The 23,765-nt window shown below is 35.9% G+C and overlaps 1 protein-coding gene across 17 annotated transcripts in view; it reads left to right on the top strand.

Annotated features, from left to right (window-relative positions):
- The window catches only part of PTPN4 (protein tyrosine phosphatase non-receptor type 4), a 115,550-nt gene that overhangs the window by 57,801 nt on the left and 33,984 nt on the right, over nt 1–23,765 (top strand). For 13 of the 17 annotated variants that reach the window (XR_013953865.1, XM_080600642.1, XM_080600655.1 and 10 more), the window contains 7 exons: nt 770–890; nt 1,927–2,014; nt 2,997–3,038; nt 3,422–3,510; nt 8,642–8,705; nt 14,701–14,873; nt 18,909–18,977. Coding sequence is in view for 16 of the 17 variants with exons in the window: in XM_080600642.1 (XP_080456768.1) it covers nt 770–890; nt 1,927–2,014; nt 2,997–3,038; nt 3,422–3,510; nt 8,642–8,705; nt 14,701–14,873; nt 18,909–18,977 (646 nt within the window). In the remaining variant the exon portion in view is untranslated. The remainder of the gene's footprint in view (nt 1–769; nt 891–1,926; nt 2,015–2,996; nt 3,039–3,421; nt 3,511–8,641; nt 8,706–14,700; nt 14,874–18,908; nt 18,978–23,765) is intronic. The other 4 variants (XM_080600647.1, XM_080600646.1, XM_080600648.1 and 1 more) reach the window with 1 other exon arrangement.

Raw genomic sequence — 23,765 nt, 5'->3', positions numbered from 1 at the left:
AATTTTCACGTTATGTTACTTATTACTGTAAATCTGTTAGATGGATTGCAGACACAGCTGGATTTATTTTTGGATTACAGTTAAAAAAAAAACCTCGAAGCCTGTAGTTTTAGCAAGTTGTGTGATTTTTTTATTTATTTATTCTGACAGTAAATGTGATTTTGATTTACTATGCTTTTAAGGAAGTGTTAGAAATTATGTAAATACACTTTTTAGGAGTTTCAAGAAAACGTTGTAGGCGTATGTATGCATACTTTTTCTATACACATACAATTGTGCAAAAAATGTTTTTTCTAATGCTTCTGAATATATCTTGGTGTAGTTGTTTTAGCAGAGCTTCCAAAGTGACGAAATAGCAGTTCCGGTTTTTAAAAAACAAAACAAAACACAACACAATCATATGAAAGTAAGCAAAGGTTTAATTAAAAAAAAAAAAAGAAAAAAGCTAGTACCTGAGATACCTTGAAGTGTATTATTTAGTACTCATCATTATAAGAGCATTTATGAATTATTTTGTGCATTAGAAATTAAACACTTCATAAACTACCTGCATAAAGACCCACTCAAAGCTCTTTTTAAATGATTTCCACAGCACTCAATGAGAATGTGACACTTTATTCAAAGGGAAAAGGGGAGCTAAAATGTCTTCTATATTTTAATTTGCTGTAGAACATAAAGTATGTGGGAGCAGACTTGTGTGAATTTGGGGGCATTGCACAATGCCAAGTACATCGCTGATAAACAATAACCTCTCTTTTTAATATTTTAGCCGAGCTGGGAGACTACAACCATTCAGAAAACTTGCCAGGCTACCTCTCAGACTATTCTTTCATCCCTAGCCAGCCTCAAGACTTTGAAAAAGAAATAGCAAAATTACATCAGCAGCACATGTAAGGATTTACAGCAGAAGATATTGACTGACTTTGTCAAATCCTGACTGCTGGTGCTGTGCTATTACATAAAAACTGAGTATTTTGTCTTAAAGTTTTCTGTTAAAAAATTATCTATGTGAATGTGATATTTCTGGTAGAATGTCTGTATAGTAAGTACCATTGATGCTCTGCAGAGATATGGAACGTATCTGTTAGAGTAAGAGGGAATATTAGTGAGTAAATGAACATGGTAAAGGTGCACTGAAAATTGTGTGTGTATTACGTAAGATATTAACTTAGCAGGATACAATTACTTTAAAAGTGTTATTCAGTTCTTGAGAATGCATAAAGGCTTTGTTTTCATGGTGCTCTTACCAGTAGATTAGAGTCACTTTAGAAGTAAAAAACAAGTCCTTTTCTCCAATATCTGGTCTTTCCTGTTTGCAATTCCTTGACTTTTTCCTAAAGAGGAAAAGGCAATGAAGCAATGGTAAATACATTTTTCTCAACGTGTAATGTTCAATAGTATTTCTTTCATTGATAGCTCCTTGGCATTTTAGAACTGAGGCACTTCGTTCTTACAGTAAAATTTAACAAAAGATAAGCTATAGTTTAAAAACTACTGAATGTTGTTTTAGATTTCAGTCAATGGCTTAGCAAATCCGGTTAAGTAGAGTAAATAAAATTCAAGTGGGTTGATGATAACTTAAAGTTTGAAGGTGAGTCTTAGGGAGAGATAGCTATTATCAATGCAAAATACAGAATTGCAAAAGTAATTTCCAGATTCCAGAGCTTCACAGACATTTAAACAATACAGTGCATTAGAAATAAAAAAAATGTGCATTTGCAAACAGTGTGTTGCAGTCTCTTTTCAAGACTGTGGAAGCACCAGTTAAAATTTTTGGATTAGTCTGCTTATGGTGAGAGAGGAAATTCAGAATTCAGGGTGGGGGAAGAAGTAGTAAAGCTGATGCAGATTTTCTATTTGAGCTCAGTAAAGAGCCTGATGTGGGGGATATGTTTGAATGTTTCTTATTTAGCTTCTTTCTTTCAGAGGGCTGTCTCCTGCAGAAGCAGAGTTCAATTATCTCAATACAGCACGTACCTTAGAACTTTATGGAGTTGAATTGCACTATGCAAGGGTAAGTTTGGATCAACTAGTGTTGTAATGTAAAAGTGGATTCCTGGGATATTTGTGGGGAAATATTTATATATTTTTAGTGAGCCTTCCTGGCTGCTGTTTTCAGGAGAAAAAAATGAAATTATATTATAATCTGCTTAAATGCAATTTAGCAATTTCAGCAGCCACTATGATCTTAAAGGTGTTTTCCAACCTAAACAATTCAGTGATTGCTTGTTTGCTTTAATTTGGGCTTAGTTTGTGTGCGTTACTGAGGTTCAGCCTTGTCAGCCTGAATGCCAATTTGGTTGGTTACTGGTGAAAAAGAAAAATGTACTTGTTGAAATGTGCTTTTGATATTTAAGGATCTGTCATCTTTTAAGTATATTTTATTTGGTTCAGATTAGAACTGAGCTACGGATCATTATCCTTATATAATGTGATCTATTATGTAAGGTGAATGTACTATAATTTGATGTGATACGTAGTGTGTAATGTATATAACGTGAAGTGTAATGTGAAAACAAATTGCTACCTATTCTTCCACTGTAAATTCAAAAATGAAATACAGGTTAAAATTATGAAGGATATACGTTTGAAACTAGGGCTTTTAAATGAAAAGTCTGATCATGAAGAATAATTGAATATATGTGGAAACCTGGTAGCTTACTTCTTCGTAATAAGTACAGTGAAATAGTTTCATCTGGTAAAGCGGCTAGCTTGAGGTCTTGAAACAACCTGCCATTACACTGCTACCATTTCTCCAAAGACTGAATGTAATTATTTTTAGTAAATAAGACAGCTCTTTTTTAAATATTCTTGTCCCACTCCCTAATGTTAGAGAAGTATGCAGCAGAATGATAAGTACTGCACTTCACTACTGTCTCTATCCTCCTATTTTTGCACCTGTATTGAGAGATCTGTAGCAGGCATTTGATTAGAGTGCATAAGTATTTGAGGGAAAATGTGCTGTTTAAATATGCTTACAATATTATTTGTTTTAGAATCTCTCCTCTCTGTGTTCTGAGATTGCAATTTCCTTTCAGGTAGGAATTTAAGTCGCTGGTTGCTTTTAGTATAGCAAACGCCAAGCCACTCTGTTAGCGCTGTTATTCATAATAAGCTGCTAGAATACTCTACATTGTTGTTTCTTCAAAGTTGGAGGAATATGGAAGATCTAACTTACAAACTACCACAGAATTTTAATTTTCTAAAGGGCTCAGAGCAAACATTCGGGCTTGTCCGAATTAGGAGGGAATAATGTAATTCCTACTTGTCTTACTAAAACACATTTCCTTCCATGTAAATCAAGTTCTATTTTGCTATTGTGTTTGTGTATTTAGAGGGAGAGAGATGAGAATGAATATATATGAGGTTTCAAAGATGTTGATATTGTTTTTCGAGCCATTGTCTCTTTTCTCTTTTGAAGGATCAGAGTAACAATGAAATAATGATTGGAGTGATGTCAGGTGGAATACTAATTTTTAAGAACAGAGTACGAATTAACACCTTTCCATGGTAAGGACAACTGTTTAAACTGATGCTTTCGTTTGGTATTTCAAAACATATTTTTACCACTGTCAGTGTCACATGCTCTAAAGAAGACTAAAATTTAATTATAATATCTCAAGGTGAAATGATTTACCTCATGCTGTGCAATGGGTAATTTATGATGGGTTTTTGTCCTGTTTTGCATGCTGTGCTGTTAAGTGATTGTGGTGCAAAATATAATTAATTTTAATACTTCTTCATGAATTTGTAAGCATACTTTGTTTAGTCAACTGTATAGCCAGTGTTATGGTAATGTCAACCTTATTCTAGGTTATTCTTTAAAGGGACCACTAAACTTACAAATCTTAACCTGAAAAGTGATTGCTGTAATCTGTTTCATCACATGTAATTTAATTGTACTTCGTGTGTTAAATTTAGCTTAGATATGTTATTTGAGGATAACTGAAGAGTAGCATTCAGAGATACTGTTTTCCCTTCATCCATAGATAGCCATTTTCACAATAAAGTTCAAAAAAGTGCATTTATTGAAGAAAAGGCTGTCACTTCTCTTAAGTAAAATAGATTGTAAAGCTGTTCTCTTCTGTTATGTAAGCATGGAGTTACCCTCAGTAAACATGTTAACATGATGAGATCGTCAGTTTCTTAAACTGGGATCCTGTTTTTACTTACCCATGTCAGAAGGGGAAAGATCAAATAGAAATTCTATTATGTTACATCAAACTAGTGCTCTACCCAAGTTTCTCACCTTCTCCAAAGCCTTTTTTTGCATCCCTAAGAAGTAACTTTCCCTTAGCTTCCTTTGCCTGCATTGAATTTGCTCTTACAGTCTTTCTTAGTACATACTTCCCTGTACATACTCTAATCAAGATCTGAGTGGGCTGTCAGCCATATAAAATCATTGTAATAGACATGAGTTTATCAGGTACAAAAGCTTTTCATTTTAGAAAGCATTTCATGTTTTCATTTGCTGATGATCTGTGTTCTTGGGCAATATAGCATTGAAATTTTCTCAAGTTCATCTTCATATAAACAGATTAAATTGATAACCCCAACTGAAACTGGAAAAGGTTTTCTCTGAATTCCAGCTGATATGAGCACCTGAAATTCTTGATTGTTGTTTCCTCTTAGTGTATGGTAAGATCCATTACCTGTAGTCAGTGACCTATTTTCACTTAGTAAGCTTTCTTGCAGACATTCAAAATATTAATGATGTCTTTTCTTCAACCCACTGAACTTCTGAGACATTCTGGTTTTCAGTGCTAAGCTTTACACTCAAATTTTGTTGTAGGATGTTATTTAATTTGGGTTTTACTATATTGAGAAACAGTGTGAATGATCAAATTTTAGCAGATGAACACAAGGAGCTATGGACAAAAGCATTCTCCACAGACAGGTATAATTGAACACAGTAAACATGTTGCCTCTAAGCATTTAAAGAAAAGTAAGCCTGAGGCAAACACGGAGCATTTAAATTTTCAGTCTCCATGGTTAGTCTGGTAAATGAAAACTGGATCTTACAATGTTAAGTCTGGGACTACTGTGATAGTCAGACCTGCCTTTATAATAGCAACTTGTTCTAAGAAAGAAACCCTTCATTTCCAAGAGTTTTGAAGTGTTAGGGGTATTTCTGGGTTAAGGCTGCTTTATAAATGCAGTGCTGTAGTAATCAGGATGTTTTTAATCCAGGCTGCTTTTACTGCTGTTTTTGGGGGAGGGAAACAGTAATAGTGGAAATAGGTTCAATACAACACACCAGTAAATTACTGAGTATGTACAATGTAAGTCATAATTAAGCTGCAAGTCCCTACTGGAAGCTAGAGGTTTCTGTGAACTGTTTCATATCGTTTGCATGCCGGGGATGCTGATCTAAATTCTCAGTGTGGTTTGTGTGTGTGTAATTACCTAAACAGTTCTTCTTTGTATTCAACCATATCAGCTGACATCAGGGTTATTAATTTCTTCCTGGGAAGGCTGTAGTACCAACATAATTGGTCTTTACAAAAGAAAAATAAATAAATTGGGGGAAAAATATACACCCTGCCCCCGACTCGTGTGCACATACACAGTTTCATCCTACCATAGGCTTTCTTTAGCTATGAGTAAAGGTCTGTAATGTCAGTTCGTACAGTATGGCTCAGTAATACACCTCGTACCTTTCCAGAGGTCCACTCAATTTAATACTATGTCTAAATTACATAATACATTCTTTCTAAGCAGGGATTGTGGTGAGAAGAGAGGAGGGAGACTAGGCAAGCGTAAGACAAAATCAAGGAGACTGCCTTTTATCTAGTCTATCCTAACTTGATTTTCTTGTATTGTGGGTAGTTCCTCTTTTTCCCAAACCATGCTACCAGGCACAGAGAGCTGAGAATCCAGGGAGCAGATCTTCTCCTTGAAGACAAAGGAGGAAGGCATTGAGTATCTGCCTTAGCCTGTCGTTTGTTACTAGATCACCTGCTCTGCAGGGGAGATGCACTTCCCTTTGTCTCTCTCTCACTGTTAATGCTTCCCTGGAAAGCTTTCCCTTTTACAACATTGCCACTTTAAACTCCAGCTGAGCTTTGGCCTTCCTTGTTATATCCCTGAATGCCCAGGGAATACTTGTGTTCCTCCTTGGTAGTCTCCGATCCTGCTGCCACCTTCTGTATACTTCGCTTTTGTGTTTGAGCTCAATCAGAAGTTCCGCATCCAGCCAAGCTGGCCTCCTCCCATGCTTGCCTGTACTGTAGCACACGGGGTTGTTCTGGATTGAGATTGTCCTTGAAGGGCGGCCCCCTTCCTCAGTTCCCATGCGCTGCAAGACAACCTCCGAGGGATTTTGCCTACTAGAGCTCTGAGTTAGGTGACCCTTAGGGATTGAGTTAGACCTTAATGGTGAATGTTACAGTTTTGAGTCTCTTCCTAGTGGTTTCAGGCTTAACAGCCAGCTGAGCTCACTCTGAATTATGGAGTAGGGTTTAAAAAAAAAAAAAGTGTAGCTTTCACCTTTTAATTTTCTGTGAGTGATCAAAGGAAGTCATTTTCGTAGCAGAAGAGGAAAAAAGAGTAAATGGTGGTAGAATGTTTTTACAAATGGAATAATTTGCATTTCTTTTCAGTCTGTTAGCATGCTAAGCAAATCTGATATGCTGTAAAGCATGCACAGTTCAGTTTTTGAAAAAGATGTGTATTAAAATGTTCTTTAAATTGTACTGTACCCCAACATTTTAGAAAATTGATCGTAACATGCTTTTGGTTATATTAGACTATTTAGGTAGTAGTTAACTTCTTTATGTATTTCCACAGTTGGACTGCTATGACTAGTGGCTATCCCATCCAGCAAATTTAGGACCTGTACCAAATTTAGGACCTTGTTTGTCATAGTTGCTAAGAAAACTGCTGCATTGCCAATGAAATTGTTTGATTTCAATAGATAAGTTGTAGCCTCCTTTATAGATCGTGACAAATTTCAATAGCAATGTTTTATTAAGAATTAGAAACCAGCAACAACCACCCCCCAAAAAACAGACAAAAAGACAACAACAAAAACACAGGACAAAGTTATAACTTTTTTTTCCTAATAGCAGAACTAGGAAAGAAAAAAAAGATGTAAGCATAATTTAAATGCTAATAACCATATACCTCCTTTATATTATTGTTAAGAGAGTTTCTCTCTACAAATTAGGACATCCACATTTGGTTCCTGTTGTCAATAACATGCTGGAGAAAAATGTCTCCATATGTCTATATTAAGAAAATTTATGTTTTATATATATATAAACACATATATATATACATATATATATATTTTATATATATATATATAAAATATATATATAAAATTGTCTCCATCTTAGGTGTCTGTTAATATTTTGCTCCTCATCCTTCCCAGTCTAGAGTTTTTTTATTCAATATGCAAGTAGTAATTCCAGCAGTTTCTGAGGTTTCCTCTATATTCTTAATGAATAAGTTCATCTAACATCTAATTGTAGCACCATATTCACTGTCACAATTTTTTTTTTCCTTTGGTAGTTTTACTAAGCTAATATAATAACTTGAAGTAGAGGGACCATCAGTTCAGATTAGTAACAGTGCTCTGTATAAGTGCGCAGTGTAACAGATTAACTGTAACCCCTGAAGAGTTTGCTATACTATTTACCAAAATCTTTTAGACAGATTCTCTTTTGCTCTGAGTTCCATTAAAATTGTCAGTGAAATCAGGTTTGAGTGAGACAACATTTGAATTGAGCATCTTACAGTTTGCAGTATCACATTGACTGTTCCTTTTCAAATTCACAGAAGTTGCTACTTTTTCTTGTTACAATTGTAACATTGCTTTTATTCTTGACCAAAATAATATTCCTGTAAATTAAACACAGGATATGCACAATCCAAGTATTGTTTTTTTTAAGTATATAATTAGATTATGGTGGAAATATGACTTGTCTTTTCCCATTTAGCATAATTAGCATTAAACTGGCCATCCAAAATTGTCTGGAATTACTGTCAGCATCTCACATATTTATAGACAACCTGCAAGATGAAAATATCTGTAGGCTGATTTTTCCTGTGATGCAATATTTTAAATGGCTTTTCCTGCTTATGGTGTGGTGGGCTTTTTGATTTTTATTTCCCTTTTTGTTTGCCATTTTTCCTTATCTTCATGCTTATATCTTGTCTCAGATATTTGACTATTTAACAACTTCTGGTTATATCTTGAGACGAGTAAGAACATAGAGAAATAATGTCTTTCAGGAATCAGATGGAGTTGATAGGTTGTGTGTGATTTTTTTTTTATTTTATTCTAAAGTATAACGAAAGAGGTCTCAAAAAAGAGGATTTCAGGTTGGGATGACTTGAGGATAGAATAGCTCTTTGGGTTTAAGAGCTGGAAAAATACAAAATTGAGCAACTGCCTTGCATTTAGGATAGAAATAAGTGAATTTGATAGGTAATTTAGATATATGGCTTACTAGTTTCAAATAATACAAGTTATTTTATATAATCTTTAGTATCTTATTTTCTGTCTATGGAAATTTCATGGAAATGAAATGAAATCTGTCCTTTACAAAGTATATTTTCAGTAGGTATGTTTAAGCCTTTAACCATGATGCAGTACACTAAGTGTTTAAATATTCTGATTTTATTTTATTTTTAGGTTGAAGATTGTAAAAATTTCTTTTAAGTGCAAGCAGTTTTTTATTCAACTTAGGAAGGAATTGGTGAGTACTGTTTTAAATTTGGTCTCAAAAATGAGCAATGAAATTTCTCAATACTTCATGTCTGCATCTAATATTATGTTGGTTCATGCCTTTAACTACAATTAGAAGTCCAATTTCATCAAATTCCCGGTTATTTTAGTTGTCAGATGGGCCATTACAATGTTTTATAAGACTTCTTTCATTTGATTTGCCTAAACACTTTTAGTTTTACATTTGTACGCAGGGAATAACGATTGTTTATATAATGCAAAGGTTGAAAGTAAATCAATACTATATTTACATTCTAGAAGAAAGCGAGTTAGAATTAAAGGCAGTGCTTAATGCTGCTTCACTTGTATATCTGCTTGTAAGTGTTTGATTAAAACATGCTGATTTGTATTATTCTGATTTAGTAATACAACTTGGCTTTATTACTTATATTTAAACAGAAGAGAAGAATGTCTTTGCAGTTCAAAATTACATATGGTAATTGTTTTATGCATAATTCTCTATTTGTTAGAAGAAAATTGAAGCTTTATATGAAAAATATGTATGTTTTTCTACGTGTGGTGTTTGTTTGCTACCAGATGAAGCACCACAGGACCATTGAGCATTTAATTTGGCAAGAAATGGATTGGTGCATGCCTCCAAGAGATAAGAATCTAAACCCTTACAGACATATCACTGGGGGAAGAATTAATTAAAAATATGGCTATGTGATTAACTCATCAGATTAGTTAAAAGGTTTTGTACAGTTCTTACTTACAGCTGAAAAGATTTAAAGACCTAAAGTGCAGAGTTACTAACTGGATAAAAAAAGAGATTCTAGGCAGAAATGCATCCCTCAGTATTATAGGACTATTCCAGATTCAGAGGCAATATGGTTAAACAACAAAAAGGGAAGGAGGAAACAGCTGTTATATCAGAATAGGCCAATGGCTTGTGACCAGCAAGAGCATTGAAACCAGGAGTTGAACTGTGTAAAAGGAGATCCTTTAAAAGGAGTCCTGGGAGTTTGAAGTTCTTCACAGATGGAACTGCCTAAATACAGACACGCCGTACATTAGCTGCCAGGAGAAGTTTGACACTTGTGCTTGGAGCAGCAGGAGTAGCTATCAGCCCAGAAGTATGGGAACACGAGTTAGAGGGAATTAAACAAGCGTTTTGGAGAAATTGTGTGGAAAGAAATGAACTTTGGCTATTACATGAAATAAGTGGAAGTATCCCTTGATATAGGCAGAAAAATGGTAATGATGTAGAAAGGGGGAGGGGAGTATTTTATCATGGTGACACAGGATTTTTTAATACCAGGGAGGAGCTACAGGCAAGTTCCCAAAGGCAAACTGATTTCTGACAGCCCAATGATCAAATTATGTTTTGATATATAACTTTAATATTTAAAAAATTCTGCATATAATTGGAAGCAATATAAAGATAACTTTCATATCTTGTATTTTCTGTCGCTTTTTAATACCCTGCATATTGCTACTTGCACCAGAATGGGGTTGGTATATGCAACTAATGTCATTTCTCTTCTTGAGATATCTTATCTAAGGCAACAAATTAAAAAGCCTCATACTGTTTTTCTTTATGTATCAGATGAAAATTGATGGCAAGAACTTCATTTTCATTCATTCCAAGTCATGAATATCTTAAGATCAAAGCTCAAATTTGGCTTCCAAAGAAGGCATACTTAAACTTTTTAATCACATCTAATATTAAAATTGTTATTTCCAAAGTTAGTTTCCCTGAGTAGACTCTTAGGATGAGATTCATCTCACCTACATTCAGCTTCAGTTAGGTTAGAAGGAACATACTTTCATGATATTTAGCGAACCAAAACTAATCATTAAACTTCCTCTGTAGTAACCAAGACACAGGCAAAGGGTGAAACTTGTTGCATGAATTGGAAGCATCTTTTAGGATGGGTTAAGTTGTTCTCTGGTGGTGTATGCTTGCTTTCCCTTTCCCATCTTTTTTTAACAATAAAGGGAGCCTAAATGGCTCCTTTTTTGTAGCAGAAACAAGGTGAAATAAGTCCGATTACACATTTCATATGTAAAATATATCTGGTCTAGTACTTTGAGCGTTTATTTAAAAGCACAGATTTACAGTATGGCAGTGAAAACACATTTGTGTCATGTTGATGGTATATTTCAAAGTTGTGTGTAAATATATAAGATTATACAGCTAAATAACCATATTTATTCTAATGAAAGGCTGAGATGCTATAGGATATAAAAATGGTGAACTTGGGAGAAAGATTTTGCAGTGTTTTTCCTAGACTGTATGGTTTTTGAGTAGTCCAAGATAGGTATTTTTCAAATACTGTTAATGAGTGCTCAGAGCTTTTAATTGCAATTGTCCTTGAAAGTGCAAGCGCCTTATCTTTTAATAACTTATTATGTTTATTCCCTGACTTGGCATTGCTTACAGGCATCAACATAAGTAAAGAATTATTTGACTACTTTTTAGTAGATTATATCTGTGTTCTAAATAAATGATTTACAGGAAGTTAGATGAAGCAGTTTAATGTCAAAGTGATTTTCCAATGGTAGTATAATACATTCTTGAATGAAAGTTGGTTGTGTAGTCTGTCAAGTATATAACTGGAGCACATACACACTGGAGTAGATTTTCTTTTCTGTTTTGTTTAGGATTGGGGCAGGATGGGGGGGGGAAGCGTTACACATACAATTTCTTCATCCAACAGTGGAAGCCCTCTGAGCCGTAACTTCAATTGCTGTTTACTACCCTGGACTTTGCATCACTATATTTTTGCTTATTCAGCCTGTTCCTTATGCTGCTTCTCTTGCATGCTTTGAAGCTGTTCAAGAATTATTGAGTATATATTCATTTCTTTAGATGTTTCCTGAGGTTTCCTTGGTGTTAGCTGGTTGCACGCTTAGCTGCAGTAATGTCAACAGTCACCATTGAATTTCTGATGCTGTCCAGCATACTTCAGTGGTCTTTATTTTTGATAGCCAAATAAGCTGTTCAGCATGTTCCTTTGTTCTTTTAGAGCCCAGATATCCACTGATAAATTACTTGAGTCTGTAACAAAACAGCGTCATGGTTTTTGTCCCTGACAGAGACCTGGCTTCAGCGTGTGAGCAAAAATTTCCTTATTATACATCATGTTTCTGAAATTTGTGCCCCCCTGACTTTTAGAAAGAACTTGGGCTAGATTCACAAAGCGATATATGGGTTTATCTGCCAAAAGACATATTTGAACTGAAGTAACACCGGCTTTCATTAAATGTCGAGCCGATTGTTTCCTAATCCTATCTATGTTTTTGCCATTGGGTTGAATGAATAGCTGATACTACTGGCACAATCTGTGTTACATTTTAAGCTTTCACAGGACTTTTGTCCACTGTTTGTGGAAGAAGGAATATCTCAGCTCTCTGGGGCATCTGCTTATAAAGTGCTAGTCTTTGTTCTCTTGGAGATGGGGGTGGGGAGTTATTGCTTTGTCCTGGGGTATTTCTTTGTTTAGGAAAAGTGAAGGAGACCCACTGGAGAATTTATTTTTTTCTAACTCACATTCTCTCCTGAGCAGTAAGAGATCTGCTTTTAAGTCCCTGCCTCAAATCAAGCAAAGGTGGGTTTGAATTAATGTTGCTACCCAAGACAAATGTTCAAGGACTAAGTTGCTGTATGCAAGAGGGAACGCAACATCCATGCTGCTTTATTTATTTATTTTTTGTCTTCTAATAAAAGGCTTCACAAATATGGTTTAGACTTCGCTTTGCACTTTTCTTTCCAGTGTTTCTTCTTAGATAGTATAGGTAAGCTGCGCATTTTAAAGGTTATGATTTAAATTAATTTACATGGTATTTGCCTCCCCTACGGTTTCACCCGCAGGCCCTGAGCCTCTGATCACCTGTATTGCATCCCAACTGCTTCACTGTTCCCCCCCCTGAGCAAGCTAACTGGTTTCCTCTCTCTAATAGGAGCCATGGGCACAATTAGCGAGGTAGTCGTTGCAGATGAGAATCCAACTGTGACTCCCTGAGGTAGTCTTCTAACACTGTCTCAACAGACCTACAACCCTGAAATATCTCTGACATCTCACAGAGCATTCGGCATCTTCCCTGAGCCTCGCGCTATAAAAACATTCTTAGAGGCTATTATAACCCTTGTGTTATTTTAATGCTTTTGGCTGAAATACCAACATTAACAAATGTTGTCCTGGGACCTTGTTCTGAGCCCAAATTGATCCAGGCCTATTGTTCTTCAGGGAAAACCAGGGCAATCTGCTCTAAGCCCTGCTACCAGTCAGCAGCAGAACTGGGGCCTGCATCCTAACAGCATCAGCAAAGATAAGTTTCAAGTGCCCAACTTACACAGAACCTGCAAGGGCAAATAGGAGCAGCACTGGTGCGCTTAGGGACCCATATCTTATACTCTTCTTTACCCTAAAGACTGATTCCTGGCTGTAGCTGAAATGAAGGGCAGGGTCTGAGAATCCTTTCTCTGCGCTGCAAAGAAAGCTTTAGAAGCTATGAATAGAACTATTGTTAAGGTACCTTTAAAGCTCTAACACGCCAAGTTCCTGTGAAAGTGCTGTTTCGCATTACAATTAAGCTGATCTAGATGCAGCTACTTCTCATCATGCTTACCAGCTCCTCCTTCATGCTTCATGTCTGATGTGGTGATCAGATGGTGACATGAGAACCAGATCAGCTCATTCTCTGGAATATAAACTAGGGTGAACAGCAGGATTTTTTTCCCCAACCCATAATTATAGTGCTTTAAGAGTGACATGAAAAATGCACGGTCATCAGTTCACATAACTTGTCAAATTCTCTTTTCCAAGAATGTAAAAAGCTGACAGAGCACTAGAATTTGGTACGTCATGAGAACTTCCTGTTGGGATCTAAAATCTTAGCTGGTTCATCCTTTGGATCTAGATGAGGCAAGCCATAATTTCATAAAGGTGCTGTCTTGCAGGATAGAAATGTATTTTGCTTATAATGTTAGTATATATTTTGATTTTTGGGAAAGCCTTTTTTAACTGTACAGATCATGGACTTAATTTCTGTTATTTTGTTCATGACTTTTAATTTTTAAATACTTCTGTTAGCATGCCTAGAAAAGGGGATGGTGATATGTGGAAATTAAGAACTGTAGGTAATTCTTGTAAACTGAAGTACATGATCAGTTTTTAGTTTCTTGCCTATAATTTATTGAATTTTATCAGTAGATACTTAGAATTTGCTGTTTACTTTTAAAATCCGGTTTATTCTTTATTCTAAATTCATCGTGTGACAGAAAGCGTGGTGTCTTTCTTAGCCATTAGTCCTACTGACTTCCCAGGTACAACACTGGTTGAACAGTGCCAGGTTTGTGCCCCAGTATCTCAGCAAATCTGAAAATGAGCAGTCCAGCAAAAATTAAAGTTGGTAAAGGAGTTTACTGCGAAGTAAAAGCAACAAAGGTATGCTAAATATTGCAGAGGATTTAGTAATGTGAAGAGAAAGCAGAGTGCTGATGTTTTCTGGCCTACGATGTTTGTAATCAAACTCCCTCACCAGGCAGAATAGCTGAGCTTGCTTTGCAACTTTGCTCGTCTTTCCTTTAGTAGGAACCCAATTTAGAAGTAGGCGTATTAACTGTTCTTGAGAATTAGATTCCTAACCTCAACTGTAGAAATCTTGAAATGTTGCATTTGAGTTCTCTGGTCACAGGAATTTGTTGATGCAGTTTCCTGCCTTTTGAGACCGTTTCATCCCATCTAGACTTGTTTCAACACTAAACAGAATGTTAGCCTTTGGACAGGCTCATTTAAAAAAATAAAAATAAAATGGCTACAGACTTTAAAATGCCTTTAAAGAAAACTCTTAAGAGCCCTCCCCACCCCCACCCCCTTTTTTTTAAAGGGCTTATAATACATGAAGTTAATGTAAAATTAGAGAACCTCTTCAAAAATAATTTTTTAAAAAATTCCAATTGTGTTTATTTCAAATGTAACTGTGAATAATTATCTGAAATCCATTTTTTTCACTTTCAGCATGAATCTAGAGAAACATTACTGGGATTCAATATGGTGAACTACCGAGCGTGTAAGAATTTGTGGAAAGCTTGTGTTGAACATCACACGTTCTTCCGTTTGGACAGACCGCTCCCCCCTCAGAAGAACTTTTTTGCACATTATTTCACTTTGGGTTCAAAGTTCCGGTACTGGTAAGTGCTGGTTTGAAATATGTGGGAAAACATAAAAGAATGGGTAACTCATAAATAAGCATAGGGAATTACCTAGAATTTATGTTAAACAGTGTCATAATTCAAATGGCTTTTGAATCCTGCAACTGTTCCCTTCACTTCTTGGCATGAGTCAGTAATTTTCTGAAATAATTTGGAAATACAATTATTATATTAGCAGTTGTTATCAAGCTAATACTTTGTAGCAGTCTCACAGGCTGCATTTCTTTGCCTGCCTACCTGCTGGGTTATGTTTATCTTTTTTTTTTTCTAAAAAAACGTTGTTTCAGAACTTCAAAGTGTTTGGCCTGGAGTTTTTGAAAGCTGATGGATCTCAGATCCTGCATGCAGCAACAGCAACAAAACAGATCTAAATAAAGATCAAATAAAAATCAATGAAGTGAAGCTTGTACAAGTAAAGCCCACTTAAGCAAGATGCATACAAATAAGCAACTAGATGAAGACAAAAGACATGTATGCTCTGCACCAAAAGCAGAAGTTTAGAAAATAAGGGTGGAATGAAATCCATAATTTTTAAGGACGAAATTGATATAATAGGCAAAAAGCATGGAGGTGCAAAGAATGACAGAGGCATAACTATAATTCCCAAATATAATTTGTACTGTAACGACAGTGAATGGTATGTTTTTTCAAAGTGTTTTATGTTTTAAAAGAAAAAAAACAAGCTGAGTTAAGTAAAGTAACTGGGTTAACTGTCTCTGCAAGTGAGGCAGAATGCCTATGGTTTAAATTGTGCCTAAACTAGGGAATAATGGAGCTACTACTAATCAGCTGTCTAGAATGGCAACAGTGTCTGTGACGTACAAAGGGAGATGATGAAAAGCTAGGAAGCACAATAATGGGCTATTTCTGTTACGCTTGTGAATTGCATAAATGTATAAAAAGGAAAGTAATTGAGAGGCTAAATTTTACACCATCTGTTTCTTTGACCAGCGTTCACAGCACCCATTTGAGAAACATCATTCTGCAATCCTGAACTGTATTTGAGACTTGTTTCAGTGTTACTGTCATGAATCTGGGGGAGCTTTTTCATTTCTGTAAAGATTCTGAATTTGAATCATCATGGTTGCTGTAGCAGAATAGCTCTTTGATGATGACATTCAACTTATGTTAATGTAAGATGAAAAGGGAAACTGTATAAAAATGAGGAAGGTCATTAAAGTTAATGAAGCAGCCAAAAGGCTAGAATTTCTGCACGTAGTTTGAGAGCTTGTTTAGAGACAGCATAATAGTAGTAACATTGCACACAAGGAGAGGTTAAGGGCACTGGGCTTGTTTAATGTGTTGAAGAGGAAGCTAAGGGAGGCTTTAGTAATAAGCCTAGGGCTAATTCAAGGTCAGTTTCAGAAATGATGGAACCAAACCTGTGCTGGTGATACAACAAGGACGTCACATGTTTGCCTTGAAGATTCAAATTGGACACGTGTTTTGTTTTTTTTTATTTTTATTTTTTTTTGCTGGTCAAGTAGTTCATTACTGGAACAAGTTACCCAGAGAGGTTGTGGAATCTCTTGGACACTTTCAAAACTTGGCTAGACAAAAACCATGGCCAGACAAGATTTAGTGTTAGGAGGTTAGACTAGAGCCTCCTAGCCAGCATTTCTGTAATTAAAATGAACTAATAAAATTCTGAACTGCCAGGGCTAGACAGAGTTATCTCCACTTCTGAAAGAAATCAGGGATATGAAATTGTTGAACTATTAAATGAGTTATGTAATTTGTTATTGGACTAAAAGGTTCTAATGCAGCAAATTTTAAAGCAAGTTTAAAAAAAACAACAACAACAAAAACAAACAGCAAACTTCCAGGAGGGATCAAGAAGACTACTGATGAGAAAATCTGACTTGTGTACACTGTCCTTGAGATTGTCAAAGTGGCACTCACAGTATTCCTCACCAAACCCTAGTTAAAGAAGTTAAGCTGCCAAACAGAACTACATGGAGCTTTCTTGTATATTAGCAACTGATTTAACGAGACGGGAGACAACAACTAGGTCCAATCTTCATAACGAGGGGAAGTTCCAGTCATACACAGTTTTGTAGTAAAAAGCTGAGATGACGAGAGAAAGATTCTTTGGTATGTCACAGTGAAGGATGAGTAGGCAATAAAACGGCAGCTAAAGTTGAATGTCCAAAAATGCAAAATAATGTATATAGGGAGAGAGAGGAGGAACATCAATTATAAATAAGCTATTCCTGTCTTGGAGCTCTGTGTGTAGTTCTCTGAAAACATTGAATCAATTATTAGTAGGAGGCAGTGCAAATACAGTGTTAGAGTTCTTGGAAAGGAAAAAAAGCTACAGTAAAAAACGTGTTTTTGTTACTGCTGTTGTATTTTGTTTTTTAATTGTTTAAGTAGAATTTCCCATGTTTCAGTTGTTCCCACTACCTCTTGTCCTGTCGCTGGGCTCTCCTGAGAAGAGTATGGCTGTCTTCGTTACTCCCCCAATACGCATTTATGTATACAAGCTGATTTAATTCCTCTGAGCCTTCTCTTCTTGAGGCAGAACAGTCCCAGCTCTCTCAGCCTCCCCACTCATCAGATGCCCCAGACCTTTAATTGCCTTTGTGGCCCCTTTGCTTGACTGACTCCAGTATGTCTGTGTGTCTCTTGTCCTGGGGAGCCCAGAACTGGACGCATCTCTCCAGATGTGGTCTCACCAGTGTTGAGTAAACCTGCTTTCCAGGCAGTTGGCCCACGGTCTGTTGCAGGGGTTGTTCCTCGCCAGGTGCAGGTCTTTGCATTTCTCTTTATTGAATTTCGTGAGGTTCCTGCTGGCCCATTTCTCCATCCTTTACACATTCATTAGGCGGATTGTGAAATTCTCTCCAAAGGATGTTGTGGAGCCTAGAAATCTAAATGAATTCCAAAAAGCACATAGAAAACAGATGGAAAGTCTTGCTCCCAGTCACAACACGGACCAGTGTCAGACTTGGAAGGTCCCCTGTCTGGACTGGAGTATATATGGGAAGATATATGAAGTTGGAGTATATATGGGTAGAAAAATCTTTAGTTTGACTTGTTCTTTATACTCTTTCCCTAAAAACAGCTGCTACTGGGCATTGCCTGGGGTAGATGGATATTTCCATCTAGCTCCAATTTCTAATTCTGGCTTTTATAACTGGTGTACGAGGTTCAAACCTAAAGTGCTTACCATCTGATTTCCTAATTATATTGTATTTAACGCTGTATTGGGTCTGTAATATGGATATGAAAATAACTACTCTTTGATTTCATTATCAATGTAAATGTCCCTATAATGGACAGAGAAGAGCAGCAATGTAATTTCGCTATCCTTTTAGGTCATGTATATGTATTCTCTGGCTGTGCCGTGATATGAAGTAATAAAGGAGAAAGTGGTTGCAAGGAGAGTTTTGCTGGATTCGAGACACCAATGCTTAACTTCTGATAGACACTAACATTGCACTGTTTTCCAGAACAAATTATGAAATATGAGGGATTTGACACAGAACATCTGGTCTTAAATGAAGAGTCAGCAAGTTCCAAGTTCTTAGTTTGTATTTGATAAATTGTGTAGCAGAATACAATCCTGATGTGCTTATCTAATTTCGTAATGGTATTTTGCTAAACTAAGTAGTAACTAAGTTTTTGACAATTCAGGGAATAGTTTAGGAGAAGTACAGAGGAGATGCCATTACTTTTCATTGTGGCTATGACAGGAAAGATTATAGTCTGGACTGTTATCCAAAAGATACAAGCAGAACTTGCTTGTTGCTTTGGATAGAAGAAGGATGAAAAGAGAAAGCTTTGTTATGCCTAATGTTATTTAGTCTTTGTTACAGCTACACTCTAATGTGAAAGAAGACTTATACTTACCCAACTGTTGTCTAAAATGGGACTGTACTGATGCTAGTACAATTGCTTGAGCATGACTGGAAATAGAATTTAGGATTTTTTGTTGAGATGGTTCAGTTTTAAGCAGGAAATTGTTATCCTAAGTTAGTGGCATTTAATATTTCTTGTTTTGTTTTCTAGTGGGAGAACAGAGGTCCAGTCTGTACAGTATGGTAAAGAAAGAGCAAACAAAGACAGAGTATTCGCCAGGTAAGCAATTAACATTGGATCAGTGCTGGATCAGTAAATCTTCTGTTTGTACCTTCTAAGATGTTATGGTGTCATTTTTTGCTGGTTTTAAACACGTAAAATAGAGTAGCCTTTATCCACTGTTACTGGTGGCATGACTTAACTATCAAAGAGGTTAACGTTGATGTGGGAGGTTGTCTTTGGGACAGCCAGAAGTGGAAGGGAATCTTGTGTCAAGAAAATCAGTAAGGGTATTCTTTAATATTTCCTCGTTTTATGTATTTTCAGAGAAAATGAGAATGCCCTTCCATCTGAGTAGTTTGTAGTTATATCTATTAGCCCTTTTTGTGCTGCCTTTATTGCAAAGAATGATTTCTAACTATTCTATTAAAACATTGAGTTAGCGGGTATGTTTCATCCCTGATAACAACCTAAAACATAGTACATGCATACTTCCTTTAGAAGAAGTTGTAGTGGATGTCTGTCTCAATGAGAATAGTTTTACCACTGGAGTCCCAATAAGGTACTTTAGAATGAAAATTTATATTGAGGGCACTGCTTCTGAAGCTGTCACAGAGTAGCTGGCTAATCACAGAAGCTGTTGTTTGTGTGTTTCAGGTTCCAGAGGGGATTAGTGATTAGGAGAAAGCAGTCGAGACATAGATTTAGTTCTTCATTCAAAAATTATGATGCAATGTTCAAAGACGTAACTGCTGCTGCATCTATTTGGCAATAGGCTCTGATCATTAACATAAAGAATCCTTTTGAGCAGGGAGCATCCTCTGTGCTTTTTATCTGCCTAAACTTTTACTGAGCCAGGTAATGTCTTTTAACATAATTACCCTTTAAGGAGCTCCAGAGTTCAAGTTTATGCTCACAGACTTAAGTAACAAGCTCAGTAGTCTTTCTCAAGTATTTGCAAATACTGTTTTTCAGAGCATTGGTAGATTCTACCTCACCCCATGCCCCGTCCCTCCCAAAGAGGCAAGAAATTGCCCTCCTCCCTCAGAGAACTTCTCCCCGTATTTGAGGAACCATTTCTGCCCTATTTCAAATGTTTTCCACATCATGACAGTGGAATTGTGAAACAACATCAGTAAAATTTATTTTCTTGTGGTTGTTCTTGGAATTGATTAAGTAGTTATTAGATAACTAAAACTGAATCTTTAGCTTGAATATATTTTTGCTGCTGCTCTGCCCCCAGCATTTTTTATTTTCCACTTTTTTCGTGGTATTTCTTAAATCTATTTCCATTTTCTTTTTTTTTCTGTCTTCCTCCTTCTCTCTTCCTTCCTCCATCCCCTCCCTCATGCCTTTCTCCCTTTGCAATATAATATTGCAATATAATCTAGGTTTTTAGCTGGACACAATAGAGATGCCCAGCTCCATATTAGAAGGATTTGTGGGCAGAAGTACTGTGACATGGTTGTTCAACAGGTCAATTTTATAAGACCAATTTGTTCTGTGTGCTCTAGACTTTTTTTTTAAAAATCTAATTTACTTTGGGGATCTGGTTAGATTTTTGGTTGGGGTGACTTTATTACTCAAAAGACACAACACGGTGTCAGTTAAGCTTTCTCATGTTTATTTTAAAAGATGGTTATGAATCAGCTAAAAGCGATGTATTTCACATTTCACTCTGAACTTGGCAATTTCCCACAAATAAGTGAGATGGAGGAGAGCCGGTACTTGGTTTTGAGGAGCCATATGCTTCATTTTAGAAACTCTATTTCAGTAGATGGCACTCTTCCCTTTGAGTCTAACCAGAGCAAGCGTTGCTGGGGTCATTTGTCTTCTGTAATATATACTCTGGATAAAATTGAAACCCATGGCTAGAATTGCTTTGATGTTTCCTCAAGTCTTTTCTGCTTTTTTTTAGTTAATAAAATACTTGACTCTTCTGTCCTCTGTAATTGCGTTTTCCTCTGTTTCTGTTAGAGCAATACAGCATTCATCTTCAATTACCTTTCAAGTTATTTAGTAATGTTGATGACTGATAAACGTCTGATTCACACATACGTATGTCACAGAGTGGACTGAATTTAATGGTGTGTTGTAACAAATACACTTCGAAAAGCTTTTAATAGATCATCGGCTTCTCCTCTTGTCGTCTCCAGCACAGTGTGCGATTAATGCATTTTCAGTTTTAAAGATCTGTTGTATTTTAAAGGGTGAAAAAAAAAAAACATGAAATGGATGGCATTTGTCGAACAACGTCTGCTTCAGGGAGCTTAATCTAAAAACATTATCTTTAATTCCTTGTCTACTAAACATCTGCATTTCAAGATGAAATACCGAACAGATATTAGCTTTTTTTGTATTCATACAAAAGCTAAATTTTGCTTTTTAAGGTTTTCCAGGTATGGCGTGGGTTTTGTTCCTGGAACCTTCCTTTCTCTTTCTGAGTATGTTTTTCTCAGACAAAGTAATCCTGTCGTTGAACAGCTTTTTAACCTTTCAAGCAACAGGCTTGTTTCAGTTGGTTCATCTTTCGAAAGTTCTTATAGGTGTCATTTGCTTTTTGTTATGAAAGTACAAGCATGCTAGTTTTGCACTCAGGACTTCCTTGTGATTTAAGTGGCCACTTAAAAAATTGAATATTTACTATTGATTTTATTAGTACCACATCAGAAGATTTCTTCAAGATCAGTTATGATCTGCAGGAAAACTGCTTATTTTCAGTGACTGTCTTGAAAGAAAAAAAAATGAGATTTTTTTTGAAGCTGTACAGATTTACCCTTTGTTTTCCTTTTCACATTTAAATAGAAATTGCTGTATTTGAGCTAATATTGAGCTAATAAGGAAACTTTTAAATCCTTTCATTGTAAGAAATCGATAGTTTTAGTTACACTGAGATCTTACTTGAATTATCGATTTATTCTGAGATGGGAAATGGAGACTGCCACAAGTGATGCTCACCTAGCTTTCACATGTCAAATAGAACATAGATACAGAGCACAAGGCATGGAAAAAAATTACAATAATGTAACATACAATAAAATAACACCCATTTAAATAAAGCAGGTCGCTTTAACCCACGATTGTCAGGCTTAGCTCTTTGTCCTCAGGATTTTAATATGAAATTAGCTGAAGTTGTATTCATGAATTTATTTTATAAACCATAAGAACATTTAAAAATTAATTTTAAAAATGGGTCTATTACTGTAAAGGAAGTAGTCTAATAAATTTGATGAATACCTTTTGTGGATGCTGCTTCGTAATTTCATGCAGCACTAACTGCCGCATTTAGAAGACTGTTGTTGCGGTTGTTTAGATTTTTTTTCATCTTCATTACAGCTATTCTCTCAGCCTCATTTGTTGCAGGATATTTACAAACCATAAAAATCTGTGAGAATTCCCAGGAGCATAATAAGCGACTGAACTTTTTCATTTCTATTATCTTTCAAGTCGTGAATTGTGAGATTTCTTAAAGAACATTGCTTTCTCTTGCAAAATATTCTAATTCTGTTCAGTTCTGATGGTATGTACTGAATCCGAGAGAAGGGTGTTTATACATATCATATGATAGTGTGTGGTTATTTCAGTCATTTGTATTTCTGAACTGTTTATCATGAGGTTACAACCTCTGTTTCCAGAAATCCAGTCTAATTGTTTCAACCATCCATTTACTCAGGTCATTTAAATTCTTCTGCTCTAAACTGTACATGTCATTTTGTGGTATATCTGCAGACTCGTGTATAATTTCAGTTTCTTTGTCTGAAGCAGTAGTCACCAGTTTTGCTCAGAAATTCATTCCCTTTGTCAAAATATATACACACACACACATATATATATATATATATTCCCTTGTCAAAATAAAAAGTAAGGCTGTGGCTCCAGGTTATATTTCTTTTGGGGACAGAAATGATTTAAAAGATTTCCTCCTGTATCCCCAAACAATTTTGTCTCTGCCAACTTGTGAGGATTTAGCATTTTAGCTGTGGGACCTCAAAACAAATTCTTTGAAACCTTTTGTGTACTATAGCTGAGTCAATACCACTAGTGTTATGCTTTTTTTGGTTGTGTTATATAATTTTATCCCTGCTTCTAGTTTTTTTGTATTTGGTATGGTATCACAGCTTCTAAGACTGTTCTTGATCTTTGTGAGCATGTAAAGTTTTCGGTCTCTAACCCTACTCAGATGTAATTTCTTCCAACTTTTTTTAGGAATGTTTCTGCAGATAAACCAAAAATAACATTAAATCTGAAAATAGTTTACTCAGCAGTGCCCTGTGGTGGGGTGCAATAGAAGTATCCAGAACGAGCAGACAAATGCAAAATTCAGAATTTCAAAGTTTATCAAAGCATTTCAGAAGTTTTTGGGCTTACTTCCCCCCTCCCGTCTGCACTACGTCATGAGAATGTTATTTGAGTATTGTAAGAAATTAGTAGCAGAGAATAAATTTGGAGGCATATTTCACAATGCATCTTAAATTTTAATTAAACATCAAAACTTATTGTTAGATTTCTAAGTGTTGGAAAGAGAACCAGTATCAGAAAGCCACAGCACTGAGAAGTTCGGTGCTGCGTGTGGTTATTTTTTCTTTGAAATTTCTGCAAAGACAGGAAATGGAGGCAACAAACATGAGTGGGTGGGACTCTGAGGTTAGAGCTGTTAATAAAATAATTGAAACGAACCTTTGCTGATAAACTCTGCAGTTGTTTATCATGGTAGTGGTATAATTTCTGAAAGATCAGACCATATCCACAGTAAAAGGTGAGTTTTCCTAACATTGGATTATTTCGATAAGGAAGGAGGTGCTGCTTTTCTTATTTTTAAGGTTGTACTAATTTGTTGCATAGTTTGAG

The sequence above is a fragment of the Anser brachyrhynchus genome, assembly GCF_964034855.1.
Source record: "Anser brachyrhynchus genome assembly, chromosome: 7".
NCBI lineage: Eukaryota > Metazoa > Chordata > Aves > Anseriformes > Anatidae > Anser > Anser brachyrhynchus.
The sequence above is the reverse complement of the archived record's forward strand: the minus strand, read 5'-3'. Positions and strand labels throughout refer to the sequence as shown.